Raw genomic sequence first — 27,696 nt, 5'->3', positions numbered from 1 at the left:
ATGTTTATGGTTGGGAGGAGGGGGGTTTTTGTGACTTTTAGGTGGCTTTTTTAAAATCAGTGGGGCCCTTGTGCAGCATGGCAACACCTAGTGTCCATGGCTGGGGAGAAAAGGACAGTGAAACAATAATTGCTGCCCCTTTTAATGGTACTAACCCAAAAAATGGGGCCAAAACCAAATCCCAAAGCGGAGAAGGCACCTGTGGCCAACTCTTGCTGTAACTGAGCTTGCTCCAAGGGGGTGGCTGTGATACTCCAGCAGATGGTGGTTCTCTTATCCTCAAAATTGCCCCCTCATTAGTGCAGAAGGTGTAGCTTCACGTCTGGCTGCCCCTGCTTTGAAAGCAGTGGGATCCAGGGAACAGCTTTCCTGAAAGCAGGAAGCTGGGCTCCAACCCTGCACCTTGGGACAGTCAAAATGTTCTCTGGAAACAAGGGATACATGTTTTCCCCCCCAATCCTTTACATAAACATAGTGAAATGGAACATCTGTAGCTTGTTGGAGGGAGATGAAGCCGGGACTGGCCTGACACATCCTTGCCTTTATCACCCACCCCAGGGCGCATCCCAGAAAGCCTAAGAAACTGCGTGAATAAGGAATTCTTTGTCACAACGGCTCCGTGGTCAGTAATAGATCAGCAAGCGATCCATCCGGAGCTCAATGGTGCCACGTACAGGTAAAGCTGGGGAAGGGGATCCTGGCAGCGGGTTCCCGGCAGAGGGGGGGGCTGGATTCCAGCTCTGACGGGAGCAGGAAGCCCAGGGACCAGCTTCTGCCTGGCTGGGGGGGGGGCTGTGAAGTCCCCCTCCTTGGGGACACCGATGGTTGCGCTGCTGGGATTTCTAATGCTTCTGGGATTCCTAATGCTCCTGGGATTCCCAACTCTGCTTGATTTAAGCTCAGGTTTATGGAGCATCCCCTTCAGAAAGCCTTCATTCTGGTGGGCCAGAAGGCACTTGGGTGGCATCTCCCCCAGTGCCAGGACCCCCACAGCCCTAGAGAAGGACACAACCTCCAGCTGTGCTCTGTGCTTCTGTCTGTGCACTGATGTCTTGGGCAGCTTGTGGGCGAGTGAGCCAGGGCTAAAACCCCCAAATACAGGCCTGCACTCTGGTGCTCTGATTTCCACCTGAGATTTATTGCTCTGCTTTGGACAGCTTGAAGCACACCAATAGGAGATGTTAGGAATGAGAACAGCCTTCAGCGTGGCACCATTGCCAAAACCTCTCAGAGATACCAAATAAACCTACTGGGGTACATCAGGTTGTGTTTTGGGGCAGGAGCGTGTCTGGCAGCAGAGCTCTTGAGAGGACGAGGCCCTGAGGATGTGCCGTGGCCCTGCAGGCTCACAGCTCCCTCCAGGATCCAGGCAGCGATTGCTCACTTTTTCCAGGAGAACATGTAGATTAAACCATCCAAACCTGGCGCCAGCCTCTTCCTTTCCCCCTCTCCTGACTGCTCTGAAACACGTGGGAGATGCCATGACCCTGGGGACAAGCCCTGGCTTCCCAGCTTGACCTCTCCAGGGTGTTTCATCCTCGAGGAGCTCCTCAGGAGCTGTGTCCCTGTACGCTGGGGTCACCTCCCCCTCTTCCTGGACAGACAGAACCTCCCCATCTCCCCCCACTTCCCCCTCAGACGGTGGCAGCAGCAGGGGGGTGATTGTGGTCAGGTCACATCTCCCCTGTGGACAGCTCAAAAAATTCTCTTTTCTGCTCCTTTCTCAAACTCAGTGTCATTTCTTAGAATAGGTGTCACTCACGCTGCTCTTATAAAGGAGGACGGATGAGATCCAACCCCATTTTTCCTCTCTGGTTCCATGAGGAAGATGCATCTGACCTTCTGTGGGGGAAAAACTTACACATTGGGTGTAGGTATTCAAAGGTTTTCACACGCAGGAATGATTAAGTCAGCACTGGCCTTTCAGAGAGCATTCAAGAGGATTCCTTACTCCACTTTTCAAAAGAGAAAGGCTTTTTTATGGCCCAGCAACCTGCCAGAAGCTACAGAACAAGGCGCAGTCCCCGTAGCGCAGTGGAGGATGTTTACCCAAGACCCGTGTCCAAGCTGGACCTCACCTTCACCTCCCCAGGTTAGAGTTGGTCCAGAATTACCCTGCAAAGGCCAGTCTAGAGCTGCGAGGGAAGAGCTGCAAGGAAAAGAGCCTGACTATAGAAAAGAACAGGGAAAGAAAGAGAAGAGCAGAGAGAAACTGGAGTCCCAGAAGCAAAATGGTGCAGGACGGGAGCGGATGGAGCCCTGAGAGCGCAGGACTCAGTAGCTGCTGGTACCTCAGGTACCTCTGCTGGGGTCCAGTGAGTGAGCTGCAAAAAAACCCCAAAACCAGCTCCTGGAGAGGAGGACATGGAATTGTCAGAGTTGGAAGGGACTTTACCTGTCGCTTGTACTTGAGTGGTCCCTTTTGGCAAAGGCGTTTTGGGTCACATTAAAGGAAATTAACTTGTGCCCATCTATTAATCAGAGGCTGAGAGTCTGCCTCAACCTCCAGGCATCTAACACAGCTTTAGAGAAGCACTCAAAAAGCAAGTGATTTCTGTTCAAACAGCTTTTAAAAAAAGCAGAGGAATTAGGAAGAGAGAAAAACCTTCAGTTTCAGGCATAAAGGTTTCAGTTAATTCATATTTTCTAGGAAATATCACCTCTGAGCCAGGGGAACATGCTCAGTTTTCCCCCGAGGGATCAGGGTCAGTTTCCTCCAGGGTCTGTGAACAGAAAAGCGACATTCTCCTGGAGAGAAGAGCCTGGGTCATTGGCTGGAGTTTAGTTACACCTGTTTTCTCCTCCCTCAGCTGTTTGGCAAAATTATGTATCTCCTCAAGGAGCTAAAGCACCAGGAAATGGTTACTACAGGTGATGGTATCACAGCTCCAGTAGTTACACACGGTATTAAAAGTGTGGAGTTCAGGCAAACAATGCAATAAGGTTTAGAACTGATCTGACTTGGTAATTAATAGCAAATATTGACTCTATCATCGTCTTCCCCATCTCTATCACTGGAGTGTTTGGGGTTTTTACATGGGTGAGAAAGGACTCTGTCACTAAAACCTGGTTCCTCTCCCTTCAAAGGATAAACTCCTGAAGCAGTGCCAGGGCTCAGACGCCCTTTGTTGGGCACAACTTGTTCAGGGGTTAAAAACACGAAAAAAACCCCTCAAATAAAGAAATAATTTTTTTTTTTTTTTGCCATCATCCCCCAAAATTTGTTGTACGTGCTGAAACCATGTGCTGCTCCCTCTCACCCGACACAGAACCATGTGCAGGTACCACCACCGCCAAGGGGACCTTCTCTCTGCCACCGGTGTAAAAACTGCTCTCCTTCTGCTTGCAGGTATTCGCCCTCAAATCATGAACGGCCCCATGCACCCCCGGCCCCTGGTGGCCCTGCTGGACGGGAGGGACTGCACGGTGGAGATGCCCATTCTGAAGGACTTGGCGACGGTTGCATTCTGTGACGCACAATCAACTCAGGAGATCCATGAAAAGGTGAGGTGTGGGCAGCGTGCAGGCAGATCCGGGCAGTGGGGATGGGTGTCCCTGCTTGGAAGCTCAACCACTTGTAAATACTTGTTTTAAAATCATTCTTGGTGCACATTTAGATACCTCAGATGTGGCTTGAAGGGATCAGAATTCGATTCTAAGATGTGGGAAAGAGAATTGCAAATAGCATCAGTGCTACTCTTTGCAGGGCTTCAAATATTAAATGTGGGCCGAGGAGGACAGAGGTTTTTGTGAGATGTTGATAAATGATAGATGAGCCAGTCTTGGAGAATTTGGAGAGGTCTTGGCTTTCCAGAGCACAAAAGTAGCTTATGGTGAGCACCAATGAAGGTTGAATCTCCATTGAAGGGCACGGAGTGACTGTACGGCCTCGCACAAGTCTTTTTACATCCTCTTGAAAACATACAGGAAAGGTTAATGTGAGCAGTGGGACAGGTATTTGTACTCCAGCATACAAAAGAAGGTTAAGAAGTTAGAGTGACACACAATTGTGTTCAAAAACAATAGACACTGCCGTAAAACTTAATTCCTTTTGAAAAGCAGCATTACTGCAGGCTGGGAGCAGAGGGATTAGCAGATAACCACCTGGAAAAGGGTTGGGGTGAGAGACTGGGTCAGTCTTCCTCTGCACTCTCTCCCCAGGCATAACACCATAATTTTCAGATATTTACCCACTCTGTTCCCAAAGGGAATGGCCTTGATGTTGGTGGGTCACCTCCCTGAGGGTTTTGGTGACACCTGGAAGTGTTGACCTGCACCGTGCCCGGGTCAGACAGCCAGCAGTAAAAATTTCCTGTGTACTATTGCTGATTCAGGAGCTGCAGGCATCCCCTCGGGGTGTCCCCGTGCCTTCTGACCTCTCTGTTCTGTTCCAGGTATTAAACGAAGCTGTGGGGGCGATGATGTACCACACCATCACGCTGACTCGAGAAGATCTAGAGAAGTTCAAGGCCTTACGGGTCATTGTTCGAATAGGCAGTGGCTACGACAATATTGACATCAAAGCCGCGGGGGAGCTTGGTAGGTTTCATTTCTGCACCCCAATTCCCTCCCTCTTCCCCCCAGGTCTTTAAAACCAGCACAAGTCCCTGCTGCTTCCCATGGGATGGTGGAGTTGCCTCCCCAAAGGGGGAGATTGATTCAGCCCCTGAAATGACAAGGTCCAGTTTACATTTTTGCGTGTAGAGAGTATTTTGACAAAAAAACTTGACCATGAAGGAAAGAAAATGGTGGGGGTTTAGAAGGCAGCATTTAGGCTGTGTTAAAGCTACCCCATCTGAGTCCTTCGTTCCCTCACTGTCCCTAGTTCCAGGCACCCCCGTGTACCCACAGATACTCGTATGGCTGTTCTGATTCTGCCACAGGAGACTTGATGCAGGTTTCAAAAAATTGGAGGAAGGGTATTTTATTATATTTTGTTAAGCCAGATTAGTCTCTTGATCTGATCCTAGTGCTCAGAGTCGTGCCCACAGCTCTGGGAAGGTGAGGGATGGTGAAGCAGGAATCATGTGTTGGGTTGTTGCTGTCTCCTTTGCCATCTCATGGCAGAGGTGCCTCAGGAATTGGAAAAAAGAGGTTTACTGGGAGGGCGTGTGACATGGGCTGCCAAAATTTTCAGAAATAAGCCCCTTTGTTCAGCTGTGGGATTTTTCTGGCAGTGGTGTTCAGGAGGTGCATGCTAGGGCACCCAGTTTCCATACTGGTTTGGATGGTCACAGAGACCCTTGGCTTTCTGCAGACCCCCAACTGGGAGGGCTTAATTGTATCTGTGACGTTAGCAGCTGAGTTACTAGCGGGTTTGATCATCTGCTCCCAAGATTCAGTCTGTCAGGCAGTCCTACAATAGTGTTTAGGATACGTTGTATTAAAGGTTATCTCTGGGGAAGTGAAGAATAACAGCCTTTTCACGTGAGCCATTTTACGAGGATAATTGCGATAAGAGAGTTTCAAATAGTCATTCCTAAAAGAGCAATTCTCAATATAGTGAATTATTTTTTTTTTTCCAAGAGGAGAACAGTGTCTTCTCAGTGTAATGGTTTCTTCATGTTTTTAACTCTTATTGTTATTATCCGTTATAACAATGTTCTGAGGCTTTGAACATCAAGAAAGGAAAAATATAACGAATAAAGTAATGGGATACTGCAGTATAATCCCTCTTTTTATACTTGGCAAATTGGGTGGCCAAATGATGTGGTTTCGAGTAGAAAATGTAATGACTACCCACAAATGTAGCGTAAAGTTTAATTGGTATTGCTTTCCATAAGGTAGTTTTTAAACCACAGAGTCAATAAATGACCAGTCTCTAAACACAATGCCTGGCCACGCACTGGTGGCCACGTGCACCTTGCTGGGAGGGCTGGTGGGACCAGTTTTGACCCATTAGAAGACACCCCCAGAACAAGATGCTGCTGTTGTACCATCTGCTGTGGGTATTTAACCTCCAGTGCTGGCAGCTCCAGCGTCTGTGGGCACAAGAGTAAATACAGCGCAAGAAGCTCATATAAGCAAGGGGTCCATCAGAAGAGGGACAAGTTGGTGATGGGGACCCTGTTCCTCCTCCTTCTTGTCTCTTCTCTTCCCCCATGGACAACCACGGCCTCTGCCTACAGTTGGGCAGGAGCAGTTGCCTGATACTTAAAATTCTTGGGAACACCTTGGTCTTCTTGGGAATCCCTCCCTCTCCCTTCATTAGGGGCTTGGGCAGGCGGTGTTTTAAGTCCATCATTTTGGCACTTGGTGGAAGGAGAAGGTGGCCCTGCCTCACCGACCTGGTGCACCCTCCTGTTATGGGTCCCTAAATAACTTAATGGTTGAGCAGTCTCATGGTGGAAAAGGAGTGACTTCTGCCAGCGCGAGTTAAGGTAGATTAAACCAAATGAAAATAAGCCTTTCTATTGCAAAGCAAACCTTTGCTGCTGGGGTTACTCCTGCATCACAGTCACACTCCAAATCTGCACTTGTCCTTTCTCCAGAGACACTGGGGACCCCCAGAGCATTACTGGTCATGGTGGTTTTTGCAGAGATTTCAGGCTGCTGTACCTAAACCGTGCACATCCTTGGAAAACATTATTCCAAATGCTTAAAAAAAATGCTGGGATGTGAGGGCGAAGGGCCAGGATCTCCCGTGCTTTGCTGAGCTGTGCTTTGTGGTGTTGCCTCTGCAGGGATCGCCGTCTGCAACATCCCCTCGGCCGCCGTGGAGGAGACGGCCGACTCCACCGTCTGCCACGTCCTCAACCTCTACCGCCGGAACACGTGGCTCTACCAGGCGCTGCGGGAGGGCACGAGGGTGCAGAGCGTGGAGCAGATCCGGGAGGTGGCCTCCGGCGCCGCACGCATCCGGGGGGAGACGCTCGGCCTCATCGGCTTCGGTAGGTTGGCGAGGGGCAGGCAGCCCACCCACAGCAGGTCGGCCTTCGGGGAAGACTCAGCACTGAGCAAGGACCTAAAATGAGCATTTTCAAAACCAGAACCACCACCGTGGTTCAGGCTGGATATTAGGAAAAATTTTTTCACTGAAAGGGTTCTCAGCCATTGGAATGGGCTGCCCAGGGAGGTGGTTGAGGCACCATCCCTGGAGGTGTTCAAAAGACGGGTTGATGTAGTGCTGGGAGGTATGGTTTAGTGATGATGCTCCTTGTTTGTTGTGTGGGTGACTACTTTTGTCAATTATGTTGACGGTTGGACAAGATGATCTTTAAGGTCCCTTCCAACTTAGAAGATTCTGTGATTCTGTGAAGTAGGGAGAGCGTCTTACCTGATTTTTTGGGGAAGGAGATAAATTTTCCAAGCCTCAGCTGAGTGCTTGGAGGGGTGGTGGTGAAACCTGGTGGTCCCCCAAGAGGTGCCATACCTGGTAGGGCTGCTGTCTTCTGAAAATAGCCCATCCCAGAGCCATGGCTACACCAACCGGGCTCTTTCTGAGCCACTCTGCCCTACTTAGTGGCGGGGCTGCAAGAAACAAAAACTGTCTTCAGTTAACCCATAGCAATAGAGTTTCAGCATCAGCACCTTTCCTAATGGCCCTCCTGGCTGTCCCTCTTGGGAGCAAAGTCCAACCATCATAAGATGGGTCAAGAGGTACCTCTGGGCAGGAGAAACCCATCCAGCTCTTGGTGGCTGGACACATGCAAAGTGGCAGAAACATGAGATTTGGCAAAGTGTCAGTTGAGGGAGCAGTTCTGGCTGCTGAAAGGTGGCTGCCAGCGAGGGACATGAACGCCCCAGCAGCATTTCCACACATGGATCCTGCAGAGTCCTCGTGGGGACAGGTCGGGGGGGTCACCAGGAGGGCCACAGACATCCCTCCCCAGCACAGCGCTGTACTGGCTCTTTGCTTCCCAGCCATGACAGTTGTCTTCCTCATGCCCAATTAACCCGCCCTTCAGCGAGAGGCTGAAAAACCTGTCACAAACAAGTAGCCTAAAAAAGGCGGTGCTTTTTTTCTTTCTTTTTTCAGCTTTTCTTAGTAGACACCGCACCGCAGAGGATTGTTTCTCTGTGATGTCCAGAGCTGCATGTTGGTAGGGCTGAGCCACATGTTGGGCCTTCCCCACCCAACCTGCATGGCCATGGATGGTGCCACGTGAGCTGGCAGGTGTCTGATGGCCTCACGCTTCATTTTGTTTCGTTTTCTTTAAAATTGTAACCCAAGCAGCTCACGTTGGCTAAAGCCAAGCAGAGCCCTCCCTGTGCAAGGTGGCCTGGGTTTGCCCTCTGGCCAGTGTCCCCTCGGGGGCTGTCCTGAGAGCTCAGGAGGTCCAGGAGACCCCTCCAGCAGTCTCTGGGCCGTGCTGTGGGGGAAGAGCAGACTATGGGTGGTGGGAATGAGTTGAATTAACCCCCTTTTCCTCTGCACACAGGTCGCACAGCGCAGGCGGTCGCGGTCCGAGCCAAGGCCTTCGGCTTCAACGTGATATTTTACGACCCGTACCTGCAGGACGGGATAGAGAGGTCCCTGGGAGTCCAGCGGGTCTACACGCTCCAGGACCTGCTCTACCAGAGCGACTGCGTTTCGTTGCACTGTAACCTTAACGAACACAACCACCACCTCATCAACGACTTCACGATTAAGCAGGTAATTTGCCACGTGCACACGATGAAGGGTGCTCTGCTCTTCAGTGGGCAAACCCCACACTTTGGTGGTGGCCCTGGGTCCCTCTGCGGTCACGGCCACAGCGAGCCAGCACCTTAGTGCCTCCAGCATAGCTGGTGGCACCCAACAACCCGTCTCTCTCCCCGTGGTGTGTGGAAAGCGGGGTGCAGTCCTGGCTGGAGGCACCCACTGCTGTGTCAGGGCAGGGGTGGGACCCTGTCACCACACTCACTGTCATCTCTCTGTCCCCGGCCAGATGAGGCAGGGAGCCTTCCTGGTGAACACGGCGCGCGGGGGGCTGGTGGACGAGAAGGCCTTAACTCAAGCCCTGAAGGAGGGACGGATACGAGGGGCTGCGCTTGACGTGCACGAGTCTGAACCCTTTAGGTAAAGGTCTGATTTTCTCTTGGGTTGTCATCTGTAGCGGCGTGGAGGACACACACACACACACAGACACCTTGTCACACAGGGCCAGCACCAGGGGACAGACCTGCTGGTTGGAGAAAAGCCCCAGCACCCTGCAGCATCCATTGGGTGTGGGCTGGCACCGGGGCTACAGGTGTTCAAAGGGACACCAGGAACTTAGACCAAGCAATTGGCCTGCATTTAAAAAAAAAAGAAATAAAATTTTAAAAAAGCATTTACTAGTCCACGAGAACAAATTTACTGCATTTTGTTGGGCCTTTTTTGCCCGCAGGTGGCTGCTGCAGCTGGGAAGGGGTCGGTTCTAAGTGGGAGTGTAGCTCCTCTCAGCACAGATTAGGGTGGTACTAGGAAGTTGCTTGTGTTTTCAGAAACAATTTTATATTTAAAAAAAAAGAAAGTGTGCTCCTACAGAGGGGGAACGCCCCTGTTAACCCCCTCCTACCCTGTGCTGGGGGTGACATACCCTGTGCTGGGGGTGACCCACAGCCTGTCCCTGTGTCCCCAACAAATTTACTGCATTTTGTTGGGCCTTTTTTGCCCGCAGGTGGCTGCTGCAGCTGGGAAGGGGTCGGTTCTAAGTGGGAGTGTAGCTCCTCTCAGCACAGATTAGGGTGGTACTAGGAAGTTTTATATTAAAAAAAAAAAAGAAAGTGTGCTTCTACAAAGGGGGAACCCCTCCTGTTAACCCTCTCCTGCCCTGTGCTGCGGGTGACCCACAGCCTGTCCCCATGTCCCCGCTCTCTGCAGAGACACCCCCAGGCATTTATTCCTGTAGGAACATTATGAACACCACCCCAGGAGGTTGGATTTTCAGCCCTGTTGGCTCTGTTTTGGGTGCATTCTCAGTTTGTGCCCTGCACTGGAGCCTGCTGCCTCCCCAGGGGGTCTGTGGCCATTTGGGGTGGCAGGACCCTGCTTTGGCTCCTGCCAGCCCAGGTGCCAGAGGCGAAGGGCTCGGGCCTGAGGGCTGCCCACAAGCCTTTCGCCATTCGTAACGTGTTTAATTCTCATTTGTTGGGTGGCAGGACACTGCTTTGGCTCCTGCCAGCCCAGGTGCCAGAAGCGAAGGGCTCGGGCCTGAGGGCTGCCCACAAGCCTTTTGCCATTCGTAACATATTTAATTCTCATTTTGACTTCACGATTAAGCAGGTAATTTGCCACGTGCACACGGTGAAGGGTGCTCTGCTCTTCAGTGGGCAAACCCCACGCGTTGGTGGTGTCCCTGGGTCCCTCTGCGGTCACAGCCACAGCGAGCCAGCACCTTAGTGCCTCTGGGCTACCTCAGAAATAGCTGGTGGCACCCACAGCCTGTCTCTCTCCCCGTGGTGTGTGGAAAGCGGGGTGCAGTCCAGGATGGAGGCACCCACTGCTGTGTCAGTGCAGGGGTGGGACCCTGTCACCGCACGGAGCTCACTGTCATCTCTCTGTCCCCGGCCAGATGAGGCAGGGAGCCTTCCTGGTGAACACGGCGCGCGGGGGGCTGGTGGACGAGAAGGCCTTAACTCAAGCCCTGAAGGAGGGACGGATACGAGGGGCTGCGCTTGACGTGCACGAGTCTGAACCATTTAGGTAAAGATCTGATTTTCTCTTGGGTTGTCATCCATAGCAGCGTGGAGGGGACACACACACACACACCCCCCCACACCCACACACCTTGTCACACAGGGCCAGCGCCAGGGGACAGACCTCCTGGTTGGAGAAAAGCCCCAGCACCCTGCAGCATCCATCGGGTGTGGGCTGGCACCGGGGCTACAGGTGTTCAAAGGGACACCAGGAACTTAGACCAAGCAATTGGCCTGCATTTAAAAAAAAAAGAAATAAAATTTTAAAAAAGCATTTACTAGTCCACGAGAACAAATTTACTGCATTTTGTTGGGCCTTTTTGCCCACAGGCGGCTGCTGCAGCTGGGAAGGGGTTGGTTCTAAGTGGGAGCGTAGCTCCTCTCACCACAGATTGGCATAGTACTAGGAGGCTGCTTGTGTTTTCAGAAACAATTTTATATTAAAAAAAAAAAAGAAAGTGTGCTTCTACAAAGGGGGAACCCCTCCTGTTAACCCTCTCCTGCCCTGTGCTGCGGGTGACCCACAGCCTGTCCCCATGTCCCCGCTCTCTGCAGAGACACCCCCAGGCATTTATTCCTGTAGGAACATTATGAACACCACCCCAGGAGGTTGGATTTTCAGCCCTGTTGGCTCTGTTTTGGGTGCATTCTCAGTTTGTGCCCTGCACTGGAGCCTGCTGCCTCCCCAGGGGGTCTGTGGCCATTTGGGGTGGCAGGACACTGCTTTGGCTCCTGCCAGCCCAGGTGCCAGAGGCGAAGGGCTCGGGCCTGAGGGCTGCCCACAAGCCTTTCGCCATTCGTAACGTGTTTAATTCTCATTTGAAACATTGATTAATCTGTCTTTATTTCCTCCCTGCTCCCAGTTTTGCTCAAGGCCCGTTGAAAGATGCTCCTAATTTAATCTGTACCCCGCACACCGCTTGGTACAGCGAGCAGGCGTCGCTGGAGATGAGAGAAGCTGCTGCTACCGAGATACGCCGCGCCATCACAGGTACCTGCCCCACAGCTCACAGGGGGGGACAGAGCGGGGGCTTCACCCTCCCCCTGGCCCTGCAGGAGCCGGGGAAAGGGGCTGAGAAAACCCAACTTGACTTTTCTGTCATTTGGGCATGTTTATGGTTGGGAGGAGGGGGGTTTTTGTGACTTTTAGGTGGCTTTTTTAAAATCAGTGGGGCCCTTGTGCAGCATGGCAACACCTAGTGTCCATGGCTGGGGAGAAAAGGACAGTGAAACAATAATTGCTGCCCCTTTTAATGGTACTAACCCAAAAAATGGGGCCAAAACCAAATCCCAAAGCGGAGAAGGCACCTGTGGCCAACTCTTGCTGTAACTGAGCTTGCTCCAAGGGGGTGGCTGTGATACTCCAGCAGATGGTGGTTCTCTTATCCTCAAAATTGCCCCCTCATTAGTGCAGAAGGTGTAGCTTCACGTCTGGCTGCCCCTGCTTTGAAAGCAGTGGGATCCAGGGAACAGCTTTCCTGAAAGCAGGAAGCTGGGCTCCAACCCTGCACCTTGGGACAGTCAAAATGTTCTCTGGAAACAAGGGATACATGTTTTCCCCCCCAATCCTTTACATAAACATAGTGAAATGGAACATCTGTAGCTTGTTGGAGGGAGATAAAGCCGGGACTGGCCTGACACATCCTTGCCTTTATCACCCACCCCAGGGCGCATCCCAGAAAGCCTAAGAAACTGCGTGAATAAGGAATTCTTTGTCACAACGGCTCCGTGGTCAGTAATAGATCAGCAAGCGATCCATCCGGAGCTCAATGGTGCCACGTACAGGTAAAGCTGGGGAAGGGGATCCTGGCAGCGGGTTCCCGGCAGAGGGGGGGGCTGGATTCCAGCTCTGACGGGAGCAGGAAGCCCAGGGACCAGCTTCTGCCTGGCTGGGGGGGGGGCTGTGAAGTCCCCCTCCTTGGGGACACCGATGGTTGCGCTGCTGGGATTTCTAATGCTTCTGGGATTCCTAATGCTCCTGGGATTCCCAACTCTGCTTGATTTAAGCTCAGGTTTATGGAGCATCCCCTTCAGAAAGCCTTCATTCTGGTGGGCCAGAAGGCACTTGGGTGGCATCTCCCCCAGTGCCAGGACCCCCACAGCCCTAGAGAAGGACACAACCTCCAGCTGTGCTCTGTGCTTCTGTCTGTGCACTGATGTCTTGGGCAGCTTGTGGGCGAGTGAGCCAGGGCTAAAACCCCCAAATACAGGCCTGCACTCTGGTGCTCTGATTTCCACCTGAGATTTATTGCTCTGCTTTGGACAGCTTGAAGCACACCAATAGGAGATGTTAGGAATGAGGACAGCCTTCAGCGTGGCACCATTGCCAAAACCACTCAGAGATACCAAATAAACCTACTGGGGTACATCAGGTTGTGTTTTGGGGCAGGAGCGTGTCTGGCAGCAGAGCTCTTGAGAGGACGAGGCCCTGAGGATGTGCCGTGGCCCTGCAGGCTCACAGCTCCCTCCAGGATCCAGGCAGCGATTGCTCACTTTTTCCAGGAGAACATGTAGATTAAACCATCCAAACCTGGCGCCAGCCTCTTCCTTTCCCCCTCTCCTGACTGCTCTGAAACACGTGGGAGATGCCATGACCCTGGGGACAAGCCCTGGCTTCCCAGCTTGACCTCTCCAGGGTGTTTCATCCTCGAGGAGCTCCTCAGGAGCTGTGTCCCTGTACGCTGGGGTCACCTCCCCCTCTTCCTGGACAGACAGAACCTCCCCATCTCCCCCCACTTCCCCCTCAGACGGTGGCAGCAGCAGGGGGGTGATTGTGGTCAGGTCACATCTCCCCTGTGGACAGCTCAAAAAATTCTCTTTTCTGCTCCTTTCTCAAACTCAGTGTCATTTCTTAGAATAGGTGTCACTCACGCTGCTCTTATAAAGGAGGACGGATGAGATCCAACCCCATTTTTCCTCTCTGGTTCCATGAGGAAGATGCATCTGACCTTCTGTGGGGGAAAAACTTACACATTGGGTGTAGGTATTCAAAGGTTTTCACACGCAGGAATGATTAAGTCAGCACTGGCCTTTCAGAGAGCATTCAAGAGGATTCCTTACTCCACTTTTCAAAAGAGAAAGGCTTTTTTATGGCCCAGCAACCTGCCAGAAGCTACAGAACAAGGCGCAGTCCCCGTAGCGCAGTGGAGGATGTTTACCCAAGACCCGTGTCCAAGCTGGACCTCACCTTCACCTCCCCAGGTTAGAGTTGGTCCAGAATTACCCTGCAAAGGCCAGTCTAGAGCTGCGAGGGAAGAGCTGCAAGGAAAAGAGCCTGACTATAGAAAAGAACAGGGAAAGAAAGAGAAGAGCAGAGAGAAACTGGAGTCCCAGAAGCAAAATGGTGCAGGACGGGAGCGGATGGAGCCCTGAGAGCGCAGGACTCAGTAGCTGCTGGTACCTCAGGTACCTCTGCTGGGGTCCAGTGAGTGAGCTGCAAAAAAACCCCAAAACCAGCTCCTGGAGAGGAGGACATGGAATTGTCAGAGTTGGAAGGGACTTTACCTGTCGCTTGTACTTGAGTGGTCCCTTTTGGCAAAGGCGTTTTGGGTCACATTAAAGGAAATTAACTTGTGCCCATCTATTAATCAGAGGCTGAGAGTCTGCCTCAACCTCCAGGCATCTAACACAGCTTTAGAGAAGCACTCAAAAAGCAAGTGATTTCTGTTCAAACAGCTTTTAAAAAAAGCAGAGGAATTAGGAAGAGAGAAAAACCTTCAGTTTCAGGCATAAAGGTTTCAGTTAATTCATATTTTCTAGGAAATATCACCTCTGAGCCAGGGGAACATGCTCAGTTTTCCCCCGAGGGATCAGGGTCAGTTTCCTCCAGGGTCTGTGAACAGAAAAGCGACATTCTCCTGGAGAGAAGAGCCTGGGTCATTGGCTGGAGTTTAGTTACACCTGTTTTCTCCTCCCTCAGCTGTTTGGCAAAATTATGTATCTCCTCAAGGAGCTAAAGCACCAGGAAATGGTTACTACAGGTGATGGTATCACAGCTCCAGTAGTTACACACGGTATTAAAAGTGTGGAGTTCAGGCAAACAATGCAATAAGGTTTAGAACTGATCTGACTTGGTAATTAATAGCAAATATTGACTCTATCATCGTCTTCCCCATCTCTATCACTGGAGTGTTTGGGGTTTTTACATGGGTGAGAAAGGACTCTGTCACTAAAACCTGGTTCCTCTCCCTTCAAAGGATAAACTCCTGAAGCAGTGCCAGGGCTCAGACGCCCTTTGTTGGGCACAACTTGTTCAGGGGTTAAAAACACGAAAAAAACCCCTCAAATAAAGAAATAATTTTTTTGCCTGCAAAGTGTTTGCTGACATGTCTCTGCTCTGAGCTTGGGCATGAAGCCCACACCAGTGCAGGTCCCCAATAATTCCGAAGGGAACAAGTGAGTCTCAGCATTGATTGCCAGCGCCGTTAGAACCCTCGGCACGTGGGACGCTGCCGCAGCACCCAGAGGGGCAGGAAGGGACAGGGTCGTGCCCAGAAAATGAAAAAACCAGCAGTTTTGATCCACAGCAGCACCTGTTTGATGTTGAACTACCCCCAAAAAACCCCAAACTCTGCTCTAGCAGAGAGGTGGAATCTCTCTGTGCCTGAATCCCCGCGGGCCATTGGCGTTGTCGGTGACAAACCTGCTTCTCTCTGTCCCCTCTGCCAGGTACCCCCCTGGGATGGTGAGCGTGGCTCCGGGGGGAATTCCGGCGGCTATGGAGGGCATCATTCCCGGCGGCATCCCTGTCACTCACAACCTTCCCACCGTGGCACATCCTTCCCAAGCTCCATCTCCCAACCAGCCCACAAAACACGGGGACAACAGGGAACATCCCAACGAGCAATAGCAGATAATTTAAAAAAAAAAAATTAAAATAAAAATCATTCAATAAACTTGGGACCAAGAGACATTGGAAAAAAAAGAAGTTATACATGAACTTTAAAAAAAAAAAAAAAAGAATTTGATACGAAATTTGTAATGTTGATTTTTGGAGAGACGCATCATTGATGTTCCAGTGTTACCCACAAAGCGATAGCGGTCACGACCGGGGAGAAGCCCTGAAGGAGTCACCTGCTTAAACCGAAGCGCTGAAAACTAGGGATGTGATACGTTAATGATCGACTTCTGTTATTGTGTGTTAAGTTTCCTTCATCTGTGCATCAATCACATGAATAAAAAATAGATTTCCCCACCCCCCCAACCCCCCCCAATTCCTTGGGAAGGACAGGGCTCCGGCGCCTGTTTGCAAACCGTTGCGTGCAGCAGTTCCTACAGAGGTAACCTAAAAATGTAAGAGGAAACCATTATGTGGCTTCAGCCCTTTCCTTACTCTTGTATCTGGTTCCCTCTTCTAAGGGGAGGCATCAGTACTGGCTTAAAAATGGAAGAAAATAATAATACTACTCCTCCTTTTTGCAGTGTAACAGAAGTTCTCCTGCCAGGTTGAAATTCCAACCATTCCAGCCGGGAGCCGTGGGCCGGGGAGGGCAGAAAAGGAGAAAACAAACTGCCAGTCTCTTCTCTGCCCAATACACTGAATAAAGTAGCTGTGCATTCACCTCCGCCCTGCAATGATGCAAGAAAAAAAAAAAATAAATAAAAAAAAGGAAAAAGGAAAAAAAAAAAAGAAAAAAAAAGAAGAAAGTATTAAGTTTCACACACTATTTGTACTCAAATATATTTTCTCAGTTTTAAATCTGCAGCTATTTTATCAAGTGGAAAAAGTCTTGAGCTGGAAAGGGTTCAAGAATAATGTTGCATTTCCTTATGTCTCAGGAAACACTTTTTATGGTAACTTGTCAGACTGTCTATGAACAAAACCCACTTTTTTAGACATTGATAAAAGTCTTCTTTTCTTCACGTGCTATTTTATACAAGAACACTTCAAAAAAAAAAAGTGTTATTAGATGTGACTGATTTTAACAAATCCTATTAGATTTGTATCAACTAGTTACATGTTATATTCATAGTCTTTTGTGAATCATCGCCTTTTTTTTGTTTTTGAGAAGATGGCCTGTTTTGAGCCTTTGTCTGGGTACATTCCTGTTTCTGTGACAAAAAAAAAAAAAAAAAAAGAATGAAATCTTAAACTGTCCCAAACAGAAAAGAAAAAAAAAAAACCTACCACTGGCTATCAGAAGTATGTTTTGTTTTAGTGTGTTACCGTTACTGTATTTGTTTATTGTAAAGGTGGACATTTAGCGTTCAGTGCAGTTTTCAATAAAAAGTGATAAAATTTCTATAATTTCTGGAAGGTAAGAGCTGTCGCTGCATCTGCCCCAGCCTTTCCCTGGGGGACAGGGAGGAGGCAGAGGAGAGGCAGGGGAAGGCTCCGCTCGCGCTGTGGAGGTTTCACAGCAGAGAAGGGGGGTTTTCCCTCCCGTCTGAGGTCGGTACCTGGGGACTCGCCGGTGGCAGCGCCAGGAGGACGGTGACACCTGGAGAGCACGGGGACACCATCAGCCAAGGAGCTGCCCTGGGTTTCCTGCAGGAACGGGGTGGAATCATGGTTCCAGGCGAGCACAAGGCAGTTTCCTCTCCAGCCCCTGAGGTGGTGCCATCCATCAGCTCCCAACTCAGAACTTGTGAGTATTTCACATCGAGGGGGATGCTCTACACAGCATCGGTGGGAAGAGATCAGTGAAGCACCAAGGCAGCTACACCTCATGGGACTTCTTTTTTTTGTACGTACTCAAGGAACAAAGCATTAACAAAAAGAAAGATAAAAGTGTGTTTGAGAGGCAGCAGCAGCCCCAAGCCCTGCTGGAGAAAAAGCTCATTCTTTTATTTCCACGCCGTCGTTTCCCCAAGCATTAGGTGGGGCAAAGAGCTTGGCTGGAAAGGGACTCAAAAAGGCTGAAACCAAAAAGGGTCCAGGTTATAAAACTGTATTTTGTTTGCTTTAAATTAAACTGAAAACTAGTTACCAGCTTATATAAAAGAGGTCACGTTTCAGAGGGGAGCGACCGCTCTGTCAGTGATACCAGCACACCAGGGATCATCCCTCTCCACCAGGAGGAACGAACAGAAAGATTCTGGGAAATACTGAAATAGTTAAAAACCAAGAGGAAAAACAACTGAATTGATGGTAAAGGTTTGGACTTCTATAAATAAACCAGCTTTGGTACTTTGGTGTGTTTCTAGCTAAGCAGCTGCACCCCAGGCGGGCACAGGTACCTCCCTGTCACAGGACCTGGCACCAGAGGCTCCACTCAGAGCCCACAGAGAAGGGGCAAACGGGGGGGTTTCCATCCAGCCTCCCCCTCGAGCAGCACCAGGGACGGACACAAACAGCCCCAGGCTCTGCTGAAGCACCACAAGCCCAAGGGGAGCAGGAACGAAGAGATGCCAAGGGATACAGACCTGAGGAGGGCTCCAGGAGATCCCCTCCGCTGCAAACACCAGCAGGACACACACAGAGATCATCATGGAAGGGGAAAGGGAAGAGCAGAATCGCAATTAAGACACTGAGGCACGGGGAAGCGACACGCTGTGACCCAAATGGAAAATTGTTGGGCAGAGAAATGGGAAATAAGGAGTTGTCACTGCAGATCCGTGCCATTGCTCTGCTGACGGAGCCGTGCATGGCTGTCACACCTGGGGACGGATGTCACAGGAGCCTAAAACAAACAGCTTGGAGGTGACAGACACTCAAAAAACCCACCCTAAAAAAAGGGGGGGCTTAAGGGAAGCTATTGAACAAAAAAGGAACAAAAGGAGAACTGGCAATTCATTAAGGGTCCCTAAATGCACACAAACCCATCCTGTTAGTGAAATAAACACAATCTAGCAATGTTTGCCGTAAGCCATGCAGCAGAACCTTGGAAGAATCCAGAATGACTAAGTTTTAATATATTAAAAACAAAAAGAAATACAGGGATTTTTCACTGAGGAATTCATAAATAAAACCCCCCGACCAGCTGTAAAGGAGGTAGCGATGAAAAGCCAAGTCCTGCACCAGGAAAGCATGTGCTACTGCGAGCAGTTACAGGAGGAAAACAACATTGAGAAACCCAATTTTATAGATATTTATACTGGGCTACAAGAGCAGAACTCACCGAGAGGCTGCAAGGGAGCATTTGCAAATCAATCTCATTATTTGTAAACTATTTCAAGTTTGTAATGGAGGAAGAGGACCCATGAACATACACCGACCACTGTGCTAGCACAAAGCAGGGGTTTGCATCTCTTTAATCTACAGGTACATGAGGTTTGGGTTACTTTGATTTTTTGAGGAAAAAATAAAAATAATAAAAAAAAAAAAAAAAAAAACTACAGCGTCCAGGAATGCCTGCTTACAAGTTAATTTCAAAACACAAAAAATCCAGAACTATGAATTAAGAAATTCTCACAAGAAAAATACTCCTCTTCTCCCGGGTTTAATATTTTTCCTAGAACTTTTTTTTTTTTTTTTTTTTTTTTTTTTTTTTTTTTTTTTTTTTTTTTTTAAAAAAAAAAAAAAAAAAAAAAAAAAAAAAAAAAAAGACTTCACCAGTTCCCAAATGACCTGTGAAGCGCGTTAACCTGAACACACCATGTCACAGCACAGCAGAACAAAAACAATAATGATCAAGAAGGCCAAGAGCTTGGAAGTACCAGGACTGTCCTCTCATACCAGAGCTGGATAAATACCAGGGAGCGCGGTGCATGCGTCTGAGAAACAGCTCAACTGGTGGAATTCCACTGGTGAAGTGTTGGATGGGGACGGGGATGGTGGGGCCACAGCAACGGGACATCAGGAGAGGCGCTCGTCAGGATTTGGCTCAAGGTGGACCTTCACATTGGGCATCTCCCCACGGTACAAGGAAGCTTTGCTTCCTTAAACGGAACAGAACTGCAGGGATTGGGGCAGGGGGGGCTAAAATTCTGCACATTTTTCACACCCTACGGAAGGCAGGAGCTTCTCCTTTTGTCCATCCCAATGGTGGGCCCCACAGGGAAGCTAATCTTAGGTAAGCTGGGATCACAGTTTACAGTGATCTGGTCACTGGAGGAGAACTTCTAGTGCTGGCACTTAGTCCTGAGCCAGAGGGACCTCCAGAAGGGTCCTGAGCTAAAAGGACATCCAGAAGTGCACTGGGTTACACCACAACAGGTCAACGATGGCCACCAAGCCAACTCAGATCCTGGAAATTCTCATCCCAGCTTCCTCTGTTCCCCTGACAGACAAGCTTTAAAGTCCTCACCTAAAAAAGATCTAAAAGGATTTCAACAAGGACAAAAAAAACCCCAAAAAAACACCAACGAAATTTAGAAAGCAAACTTGAAACAGGACCATGTGCTTGTGAAGAACCTCTTTAGTATCTGCGGTTTGGCTGCTGAGGTCAGGTCAATCGTACGTACATTGCAGAAAGCATGCATTTTTCACCTGAAAATTTGCACATGCACCAAATCGGAGGAGATCTAACGGCCAAAAAAAGGTGAAGACATCTCGTAATAAACCTCAATGGAATCTGTGATGGGAAAAATGGCTAAGTTAATACAGTACTTCATTATTTCTATACTTCTGGTGTCGTCACCACGATGTAGGAGTTGTGCACATTTCAACACCATCTAAGCAGCATTTGGAAGAAAAAGCAGCAAGTTCCTCAGGGTTTCCATAGCTCTCGACTACATAAAAATATGTGCTATGGGGCTTCTTTCCAAATTCTAATTAAAACAAATTTCATCTACTGCAAAATTCCTTATTCAACCACACCATCAAAAGTGCTTTTCAAGACAACCTGAATTGCACTGAATATGTAAAAACTGGCATTAACCTTTAGTGTTTAAGTGAGATTTTTAGATAAACTTTATCCATTACAGGTTACATGGCTAAAGTTATCAAATATAATAAAATTTCTACTGGAGAATATACTCTGAACTTACAATCTCAGGAACTTACAGAGGTTTAAGTATGGCCACATCAATCAACATGCAAGAAATTCCCAGGTTTACATACTGAGAAATATATAACACAGTGCTTTTAAAAAACAACTTTAGCATAGATTCTTCTTTTTAATTAGAACTGCCGTGTGGATTCTCACTAGGATTTAATGACCGAGGAATAATCCTTTAAAAAGGTGGTTTTTTTTCATTTGCAGCAACATTTAAGTTGATGAAAGAATAACTGATAAAAGGAGAGTTTGTATCACAGCAAGACGGAGTTCTGACAATAGGAAATTCTCAATCGTGTTCGAGTTCTCAAAATTTCACACAATTTTGTTTAGTGTACACTCACTGGAATAAAATCCCTATATTTTAGGTCACTTCTCTGAATAAATATTCTTACATATACTGAAAGGAATCTATTAACTATTAGAAGAAAAAAAAAAAAGAAAAAAAACAAACAAAAAAAACTTTTTTAGAAAACAAATCATTTCACTTAATGAAAAATTTAGCTTCTCTTCCAGTTCGTTCCGTAGAGTTTAGGTTTTATTACACGGGCACAGCAGTAACTAAAGTATTAGTAAAATAATGAAGGTGGTTTTGCTTACGACTTGCTGTGGGTATTCTGTGCAAACAAAAAAACAAAAAAAGACCTCACAATCTGACCTGGGCACTAGTGATATTTCACATAAAAGGGCCTTTCATGGAAACGTGTCAGAGTATCTAAAAGGTCGTGTGGAATACCAAGTTCAACTGTAAAAGAATCTCGGAGGGAAGAGACATCCATCTAACGTGTGCTTTCGTAAGTGCCCTTAATTGAAAAATTTCATCGCAATAATTAAGATGCTGGTATACTTTTCCTATTACACAACCTCTTACACAACCACATGCGGTACATTTATAGACAGATTTACAATCAGAAAGAAAAATGGTGTTGGTTTTTTTTTTTTTTTCTGTCTTGATAATAAAATTAGCTGTTCTTTGTTTCTTTTTTTACTTTGTTTTTACACAAACTGTAGTCCAGCCCGTTTCGCTCTCTCCACGCGGCAGGTGAGGTTCTAGACTCTCTCCGTGCTGGTTAGAAAAATCCTTTTACAGCACATTTCCCCTAGAATTGGGGTCGTTCCACATCGAACTGCAAGAGCACGACGCTCGCTCCGGGGTTAGCACTCTGCGCTGCTCGTTTTCTTCTTTTTTTTTTTTTTTCTCCTTCCTTCCTCACCGTCACTCATCGTCATCATCCTCATCTTCCTCGCCATCGGAGAGGGAGGTGCAGGGGCGGATCTGTCGGTAGCGATCCAGCCACTTCTCCACCATCTGGGTGACCAGCGGGTGGTTGCGCCGCCGAGAGCTCTTCTGCATGGCAACCAGCACCCCCCCCTCCGTCACGCAGCAGTCCAGCCACTCCCGGAGCAGCTTCTCCTGCTGCTCCTCGTTACCTATCTTTGGGGCAGAGAAAACAGGGTGACAACCAAGCCCCAAACATCACCACTAACTTGAAGCCAGCCAAAAATGGGACATTCTGAAATACCTACTTCACTACACCCAGTCTCCAAACTCACGCACACCACGTTTTCAACCAAAACGTGAAGGCTCTGCAAACATCCTCCAGCTATTCTGCCCTTCTGCCTTTTCCAGATGTCTGTTTCCCATATAGACTTCCTATATCCCAATTATTTGTGAGCAACTAGTTATTTATGGTAGGCACCAGAAATAAGAGGGTAAGTCCTCAAAGAGCCTCCCGGCTACACAAAGCTGTTTTTAGGACTCCAGCAGTTCTTGACATGAAACATTTCCTCTTGTAAGACACAAAAAACATTGTGACTTGCTGAAAAAATACCCCTCTCTAGACATAAAGCCCATCCTTTTTCTCCTCCACCTACAAGATGCCTGCTTTCTGCAATTACTTTGGGTTTTCCAGCCCTCCCTTTCCTAACATACACACTTCACTGAAGTGGTTCCCTGTCTTTATCATAGTTGTTAAAGAAGAAATGAGTTTTGTTATAAATAGAGGTAGAGCAGGCTGTAACTACCAGCCAATATTTGTTTTGCATCCTTTTTTTAAGGGGAAAAAAAAAGAAAAAGGCATATTTCAGTCTTGTGTTAGTGTTAGAATCCTTATTTCTGTGTCCTTTTCAAGCTACATTTCTATTCACGTGCACAGTGAAGTTACATTCCATTTTCAGAGCTATCAATAAGCATCAAACTGCAAAAAAAAGAAAAAGGCATATTTCAGTCTTGCATTAGTGTTAGAATCCTTATTTTTGTGTCCTTTTCAAGCTACACTTCTATTCACACACACAGTGAAGTTACATTCTGTTTTCAGAGCTATCAATAAGCAAATTGGTGGGAAAATACCCTTCATAATCAACTCAAATAACGAGGAAGGGAGTAGTATTAATTACGTGGAACAACATATTCCCTATAATTCCTTGAAAAACCCATGGGAGTGTGGAGGTTGCCAGGGCCGCAGCCTGGAAGTGGCTGTGATGGAGGTTACAGTGGCAGCTTCTTACCTCTTGAGCAGAAAGGAAGTGAATGTGCAATAGTTTCCTCTCGCTGTCCACCAGCGGCAGAAAGGTAACAGTAACGTCATCGTCAGTGTTGAGGTTAGCACCGGCGCCGCGATTGCCGTAGCCATCATTCTCCATGGCAACCAGAGCCGAGAAATGGCCCCTCGTGTAGCCCAGAGCAATGGGACTCTTCCAACAAAAACTCTGTTCCCATAACAAAGGCAAATACACACCTACGAGACATTAAAACAACGGGGGAAGACTCACAACTGCAGCCTTCAACGAGGAGGAGTTGAGAATTTTGATACAAACCCAGTGGTTTTGGTGAAACTCGGTAACAGCGGCACCTCAACAAGCATTTAACATGTACTTGGTTTGGTCTACGCTAATATAGGCCACACTTTCCAGTACAGCTAATTAGTATTAGATTAACATGAGATGAGTCAAGTATCTCTGCAACTGTACAAGTTTTAGACATAAAAGCCATTAAAATGACAACCAATCCCACATTACCATTCCCCTATAAACTGTGATCGATGGTATAGCCATGAACAAACCAAACCTCTGGTCTATAGCATAGCGATGACCAAAAACCAAGGTTAGAAAAGCAGTCTTATGTTTGGTAACTCTTCATAAAAATTAAAAATATATATATAAAGAAAAAAAGTATAATCGGATTCAGCATCACAGAAATAAAAGCTACAGCCAGGTATCTATTTTTACCAGAACAAAACCTCCGCCATCTGCTTACAAACCCTTACTGTGCTCAGTATTACTCAGCACCTAACCATCTAGCTCACCCCAGAGACAAAGGGACTTCTCATAAACATTGTATTAAGAGATTAAATTAACCCCCATCAATTATGCATATCTCGTCACCAAAACCACCACCACTGAAAAGCTGATGCTATTTTGCTCAGACACAACAAATCACCGATGTCACAGACGCCGAAATCAACGGCAGTTTTTCTCCCCGCAATTTTTAGCAATAAAGACAGCAACTGGCTGGAAGTCTCAAAATAAAACTAGAGGCCTATTCTTCTAGGAGTATAACTAATTTGCGGTGTGTACTGCTGCAAGACAACTCCAGCAGGAGCATGTTTTACCTTGTGACAGCGTAAAAATAGCCAGGCACGCAGCGCAGCGCACGCGTAGCGTAGCAACCCCGCGGCCCCCGGCACGTCGGGAACCCTCACCACAGCAAAACAAGGCACTTCACCTCCCCAGCAGCCCTGGAGACGGCAGGGAAACACCTAAAAGTCCTTCCGTTTCTTTTAGATCAACATTCACACAAGTTTTTACGTGTGGATCTAAGGATAAATCCTGTTAATACCTTCTCAGCGCTCCCTTCCTCCCGTCCCCTCACAATGACGTCTCGCTGAAATTCAACGCTCAACACAAAAGATGCAGAACAAGGGATCAGCAGTCACCAAAAAAAATTCAAGGCTTTAGAGGGAAGGACCACACACCTGGGCAAAATTCAAAGTTACGTTGACACCAACGTACTAACAGACAAATATAATGAAGACAATCCCTCAATTCCTGGAAATTCTTGATGCACACTCAGAGAAATAACTTCATTAACTCTTTTTCCAACCTTTAGTCTGAAGCATCAGGAAAACAACCGAGCACTGAGGGTTGGAAATTAATTTATTACCACTGTATGCTTCATTTTAAGTGACGTCTCGCTGAAATTCAACGCTCAACACAAAAGATGCAGAACAAGGGATCAGCAGTCACCAAAAAAAATTCAAGGCTTTAGAGGGAAGGACCACACACCTGGGCAAAATTCAAAGTTACGTTGACACCAACGTACTAACAGACAAATATAATGAAGACAATCCCTCAATTCCTGGAAATTCTTGATGCACACTTAGAGAAATCACTTCATCAACTCTTTTTCCAACCTTTAGTCTGAAGCATCAGGAAAACAACCAAGCATTGGGGGTTGGAAATTAATTTATTACCATTGTACACTTCATTTTAAAAGGGTGGTGCTACCTGTACACACGCTGGTTACGTCACTGAGGCCTTTCAGAACAGAAAGCATCAACATCCCCTGAGCCCTTTTTCTCCCCAGGTTAAAATCCTAAAAATACATCAAAAGGTGTCTCCTTCCACTCATGACTTCTCCTCCCAACACTTCAACTCAAGATGGGGGAGAAACCACAATGAAAAGCCCGTGGGTGGAAGTAAGTAGAGGGAGATCACCCACCATTCACCATTATGGCCAAAATAGATTAAATTTGGGGAAGTTTAATATCACTTATTGCCAGTTAATACAGACAGGTGCCCCAAACTGGTGGATTTTGGCCCCAAGAGCTACAGAAATCACAAACGAGCAAAGGGTCCCATCTCTGTTGACACCCCACATCTCATCTGAATACACAGCCAGGCCTGACACACAAGTTCTAAGTCACCTCTTCAGGAGTGGAACTCACCTGTGTACCACCCTACATGGAAATTCAGCAACTTCTTGGAATTTTCTTTCACTATTGCTTTCTCTTAGTAAAAAAACCCACACCAGTAACTCCTGAGTCCGAAGGCCGTGCTACGCTTTCCTTTCCTCCTCAGTGTTACCTGATGAGCTGCACAGGAATGGAATTCCAGGCACTACCCTGGAGAATATTTAGTGCTCTGGAGATTTATAGAAGTCAATCCAATACAAGAACTGAGCAGGTCGTGTGACAATGCTGATACATCCACACAAGCCACAGGAAGGGACGGGTACGGGACAGCACCTATCCTGGAAGCCACCCACATCAGATTTAGTGTCTCCAGCCTCATCTCATAATGATTTCAGCTACCTTTTTTCCTGTCGCTTTCCTTTCCTCCTCAGTGTTACCTGATGAGCTGCACAGGAATGGAATTCCAGGCACTACCCTGGAGAATATTTAGTGCTCTGGAGATTTATAGAAGTCAATCCAATACAAGAACTGAGCAGGTCGTGTGACAATGCTGATACATCCACACAAGCCACAGGAAGGGACGGGTACGGGACAGCACCTCTCCTGGAAGCCACCCACATTGGATTTAGTGTCTCCAGCCTCATCTGATAATGATTTCAGCCACCTTTTTTCCTGATTTATTTTAAAAGCTGTATGTTGATGCCACTGAACACACACACAGCCAGAGCAGGAGATACTGAAGGCTGAGTAAAGGGATCTTAATAGATTAAAGCCTTAATATTTAAAGCAGCGTTGTCAGTCAGTGGGAATCTAGGAAACGAGGAGGCTGTGGGTTATGGGAGTCCCAACAGTTTGAGCAAGGAAACCAAGCTGGAACAAGGAATTCCCAGAGAAAAATAAAAAAAATCTGATCAGGGAGACAATTTTGGGGGCGGACAAGGGGTTGTGCCATTTACAGGAGACTTGCCTTGGCAGCCCACGGGGCTGTCTGGCTTCAGCCGTGCTACCAGCATTTAATTAGCACACATTAACCACAAAAATGTGGTTGGACAGGGGTGGAAGTAACCCCAGGTAATTTGACAGAGGACTCCTAAGTTCACCTGTTCACAGCGTGGGGTGTTTCTATCCGTGGATGGATGGGGCTTGTGGCAAACAAATCACAAGTCATAAATATTTGGCTGACTGAATTCCTGGGAACACGTGTCCGGTGTGAGGTTGTCCCAGACACCTGGACACCCTCTGGTTCACAGAGCAAGGAAACAGTTCCAACATATTTAGGCCACTTCTCTGCCTCAGAGCCCAGTCTATAAAATAAAAACATTTTGCCAACCCCGCAGCCTCTCAGTTCAAAGCAACACAAACCTGCAGCCTCAGCTCTGTATCACATAAATAACTGCTCCTTCCTAGCCTTTTATCATCTCAAATAAAACATGTAACTACAAAAAGTATCAAATTTTACACTCTCCAAAAGATTTCACTTCCTCGCATAAAGAAATTTTGTCACTGCCCAAAGCTTACAAGCCAAACTGCTTCTCAGATGTTCTGAAGCCTCTAAATAGTTGTAAGAGGCTGTACATTTGTCACCAATGCCACAGCTTGGAGTTCTCCTGTACATTAAGGCTGTACATTTACAGCCATTATTACCACCAATGAATGGCATTTCAAACCCCATTTATTAAGCCCCCCGTGTCTTGCAGCAGCACACACCTTTGGGTAAGTTCTCACAACTGGGATATTTCATATAAATTACAGACTAAAGGCATGTTGAGCAGAGATCTAAACACATTTTTACTGGAGGCCACATGCCCATCATACCACAAAAAAAAAAAATACAAGTTTTGAGGGGATTGTTTTGCTCTTTTTAATAGCTAATGATAATCTACCTATAACATAATTCCACCCTCTTCCAGCCAACATCGCTCTCCTTTCAACTTCCTTTATGTTTATGATTTATAGCTGAAACCATTTTTAAGTCTGAATTGAAAAAACTAAAGGCTTACCTTGAAAGCGGGTATATCCTAATGTTTCTCCTCGGAAACTCTTATAATATTTTACTCCATAAACTATAATTGGTCTTCTAAGAATATGTGCAAGTACAAAAATGTGTGTCTGCTCCAAACTCGCTCCAGGCTAAACCAAACACAAAGACAGACATCACTTGAAACAGAACTTATCATTCTCTACTTTGAAATATATAGTCTCCAAATCGAGACAGAAAATGCTTTTAAGAGTGACCTGTCTTTGACAGGAAACATGAAAGACTGGAAGACTGCTACATATCAGTTGAAAATAAGCAAAAACAT

At 47.5% G+C, this 27,696-nt stretch overlaps 2 protein-coding genes across 4 annotated transcripts in view; one reads left to right on the top strand and one right to left on the bottom strand.

Annotated features, from left to right (window-relative positions):
* CTBP2 (C-terminal binding protein 2) overlaps positions 1 to 16,849 on the top strand; it is a 56,952-nt gene extending 40,103 nt beyond the window's left edge. The window contains exons 1-8 of one of the 2 annotated variants that reach the window (XM_014945335.1): positions 3,345 to 3,504; positions 4,395 to 4,539; positions 6,684 to 6,890; positions 8,382 to 8,596; positions 8,871 to 9,001; positions 11,466 to 11,593; positions 12,270 to 12,387; positions 15,271 to 16,849. In XM_014945335.1, coding sequence (XP_014800821.1) covers positions 3,367 to 3,504; positions 4,395 to 4,539; positions 6,684 to 6,890; positions 8,382 to 8,596; positions 8,871 to 9,001; positions 11,466 to 11,593; positions 12,270 to 12,387; positions 15,271 to 15,451 — 1,263 coding nt within the window. In that variant the 5' untranslated portion in view covers positions 3,345 to 3,366 and the 3' untranslated portion in view covers positions 15,452 to 16,849. Of the gene's footprint in view, positions 1 to 558; positions 677 to 3,344; positions 3,505 to 4,394; positions 4,540 to 6,683; positions 6,891 to 8,381; positions 8,597 to 8,870; positions 9,002 to 11,465; positions 11,594 to 12,269; positions 12,388 to 15,270 lie in introns of those variants that run through there. The other variant, XM_014945334.1, reaches the window with a different exon arrangement.
* A 3,036-nt stretch (positions 16,850 to 19,885) lies between these two features.
* Positions 19,886 to 27,696, bottom strand: part of ZRANB1 (zinc finger, RAN-binding domain containing 1) — a 62,073-nt gene continuing 54,262 nt past the window's right edge. For both annotated transcript variants that reach the window (XM_014945319.1, XM_014945318.1), the window contains exons 9-11: positions 27,394 to 27,523; positions 22,989 to 23,218; positions 19,886 to 21,915 (exon numbers count right to left, since the gene is read on the bottom strand). In XM_014945319.1, the coding sequence (XP_014800805.1) occupies positions 21,697 to 21,915; positions 22,989 to 23,218; positions 27,394 to 27,523 (579 nt within the window). In that variant the 3' untranslated portion in view covers positions 19,886 to 21,696. The remainder of the gene's footprint in view (positions 21,916 to 22,988; positions 23,219 to 27,393; positions 27,524 to 27,696) is intronic.

This window comes from Calidris pugnax, unplaced genomic scaffold (assembly GCF_001431845.1).
Source record: "Calidris pugnax isolate Ruff unplaced genomic scaffold, ASM143184v1 scaffold89, whole genome shotgun sequence".
NCBI lineage: Eukaryota > Metazoa > Chordata > Aves > Charadriiformes > Scolopacidae > Calidris > Calidris pugnax.
Note: the sequence above shows the minus strand (reverse complement) of the source record. Positions and strands in the feature narration are given on the sequence as shown.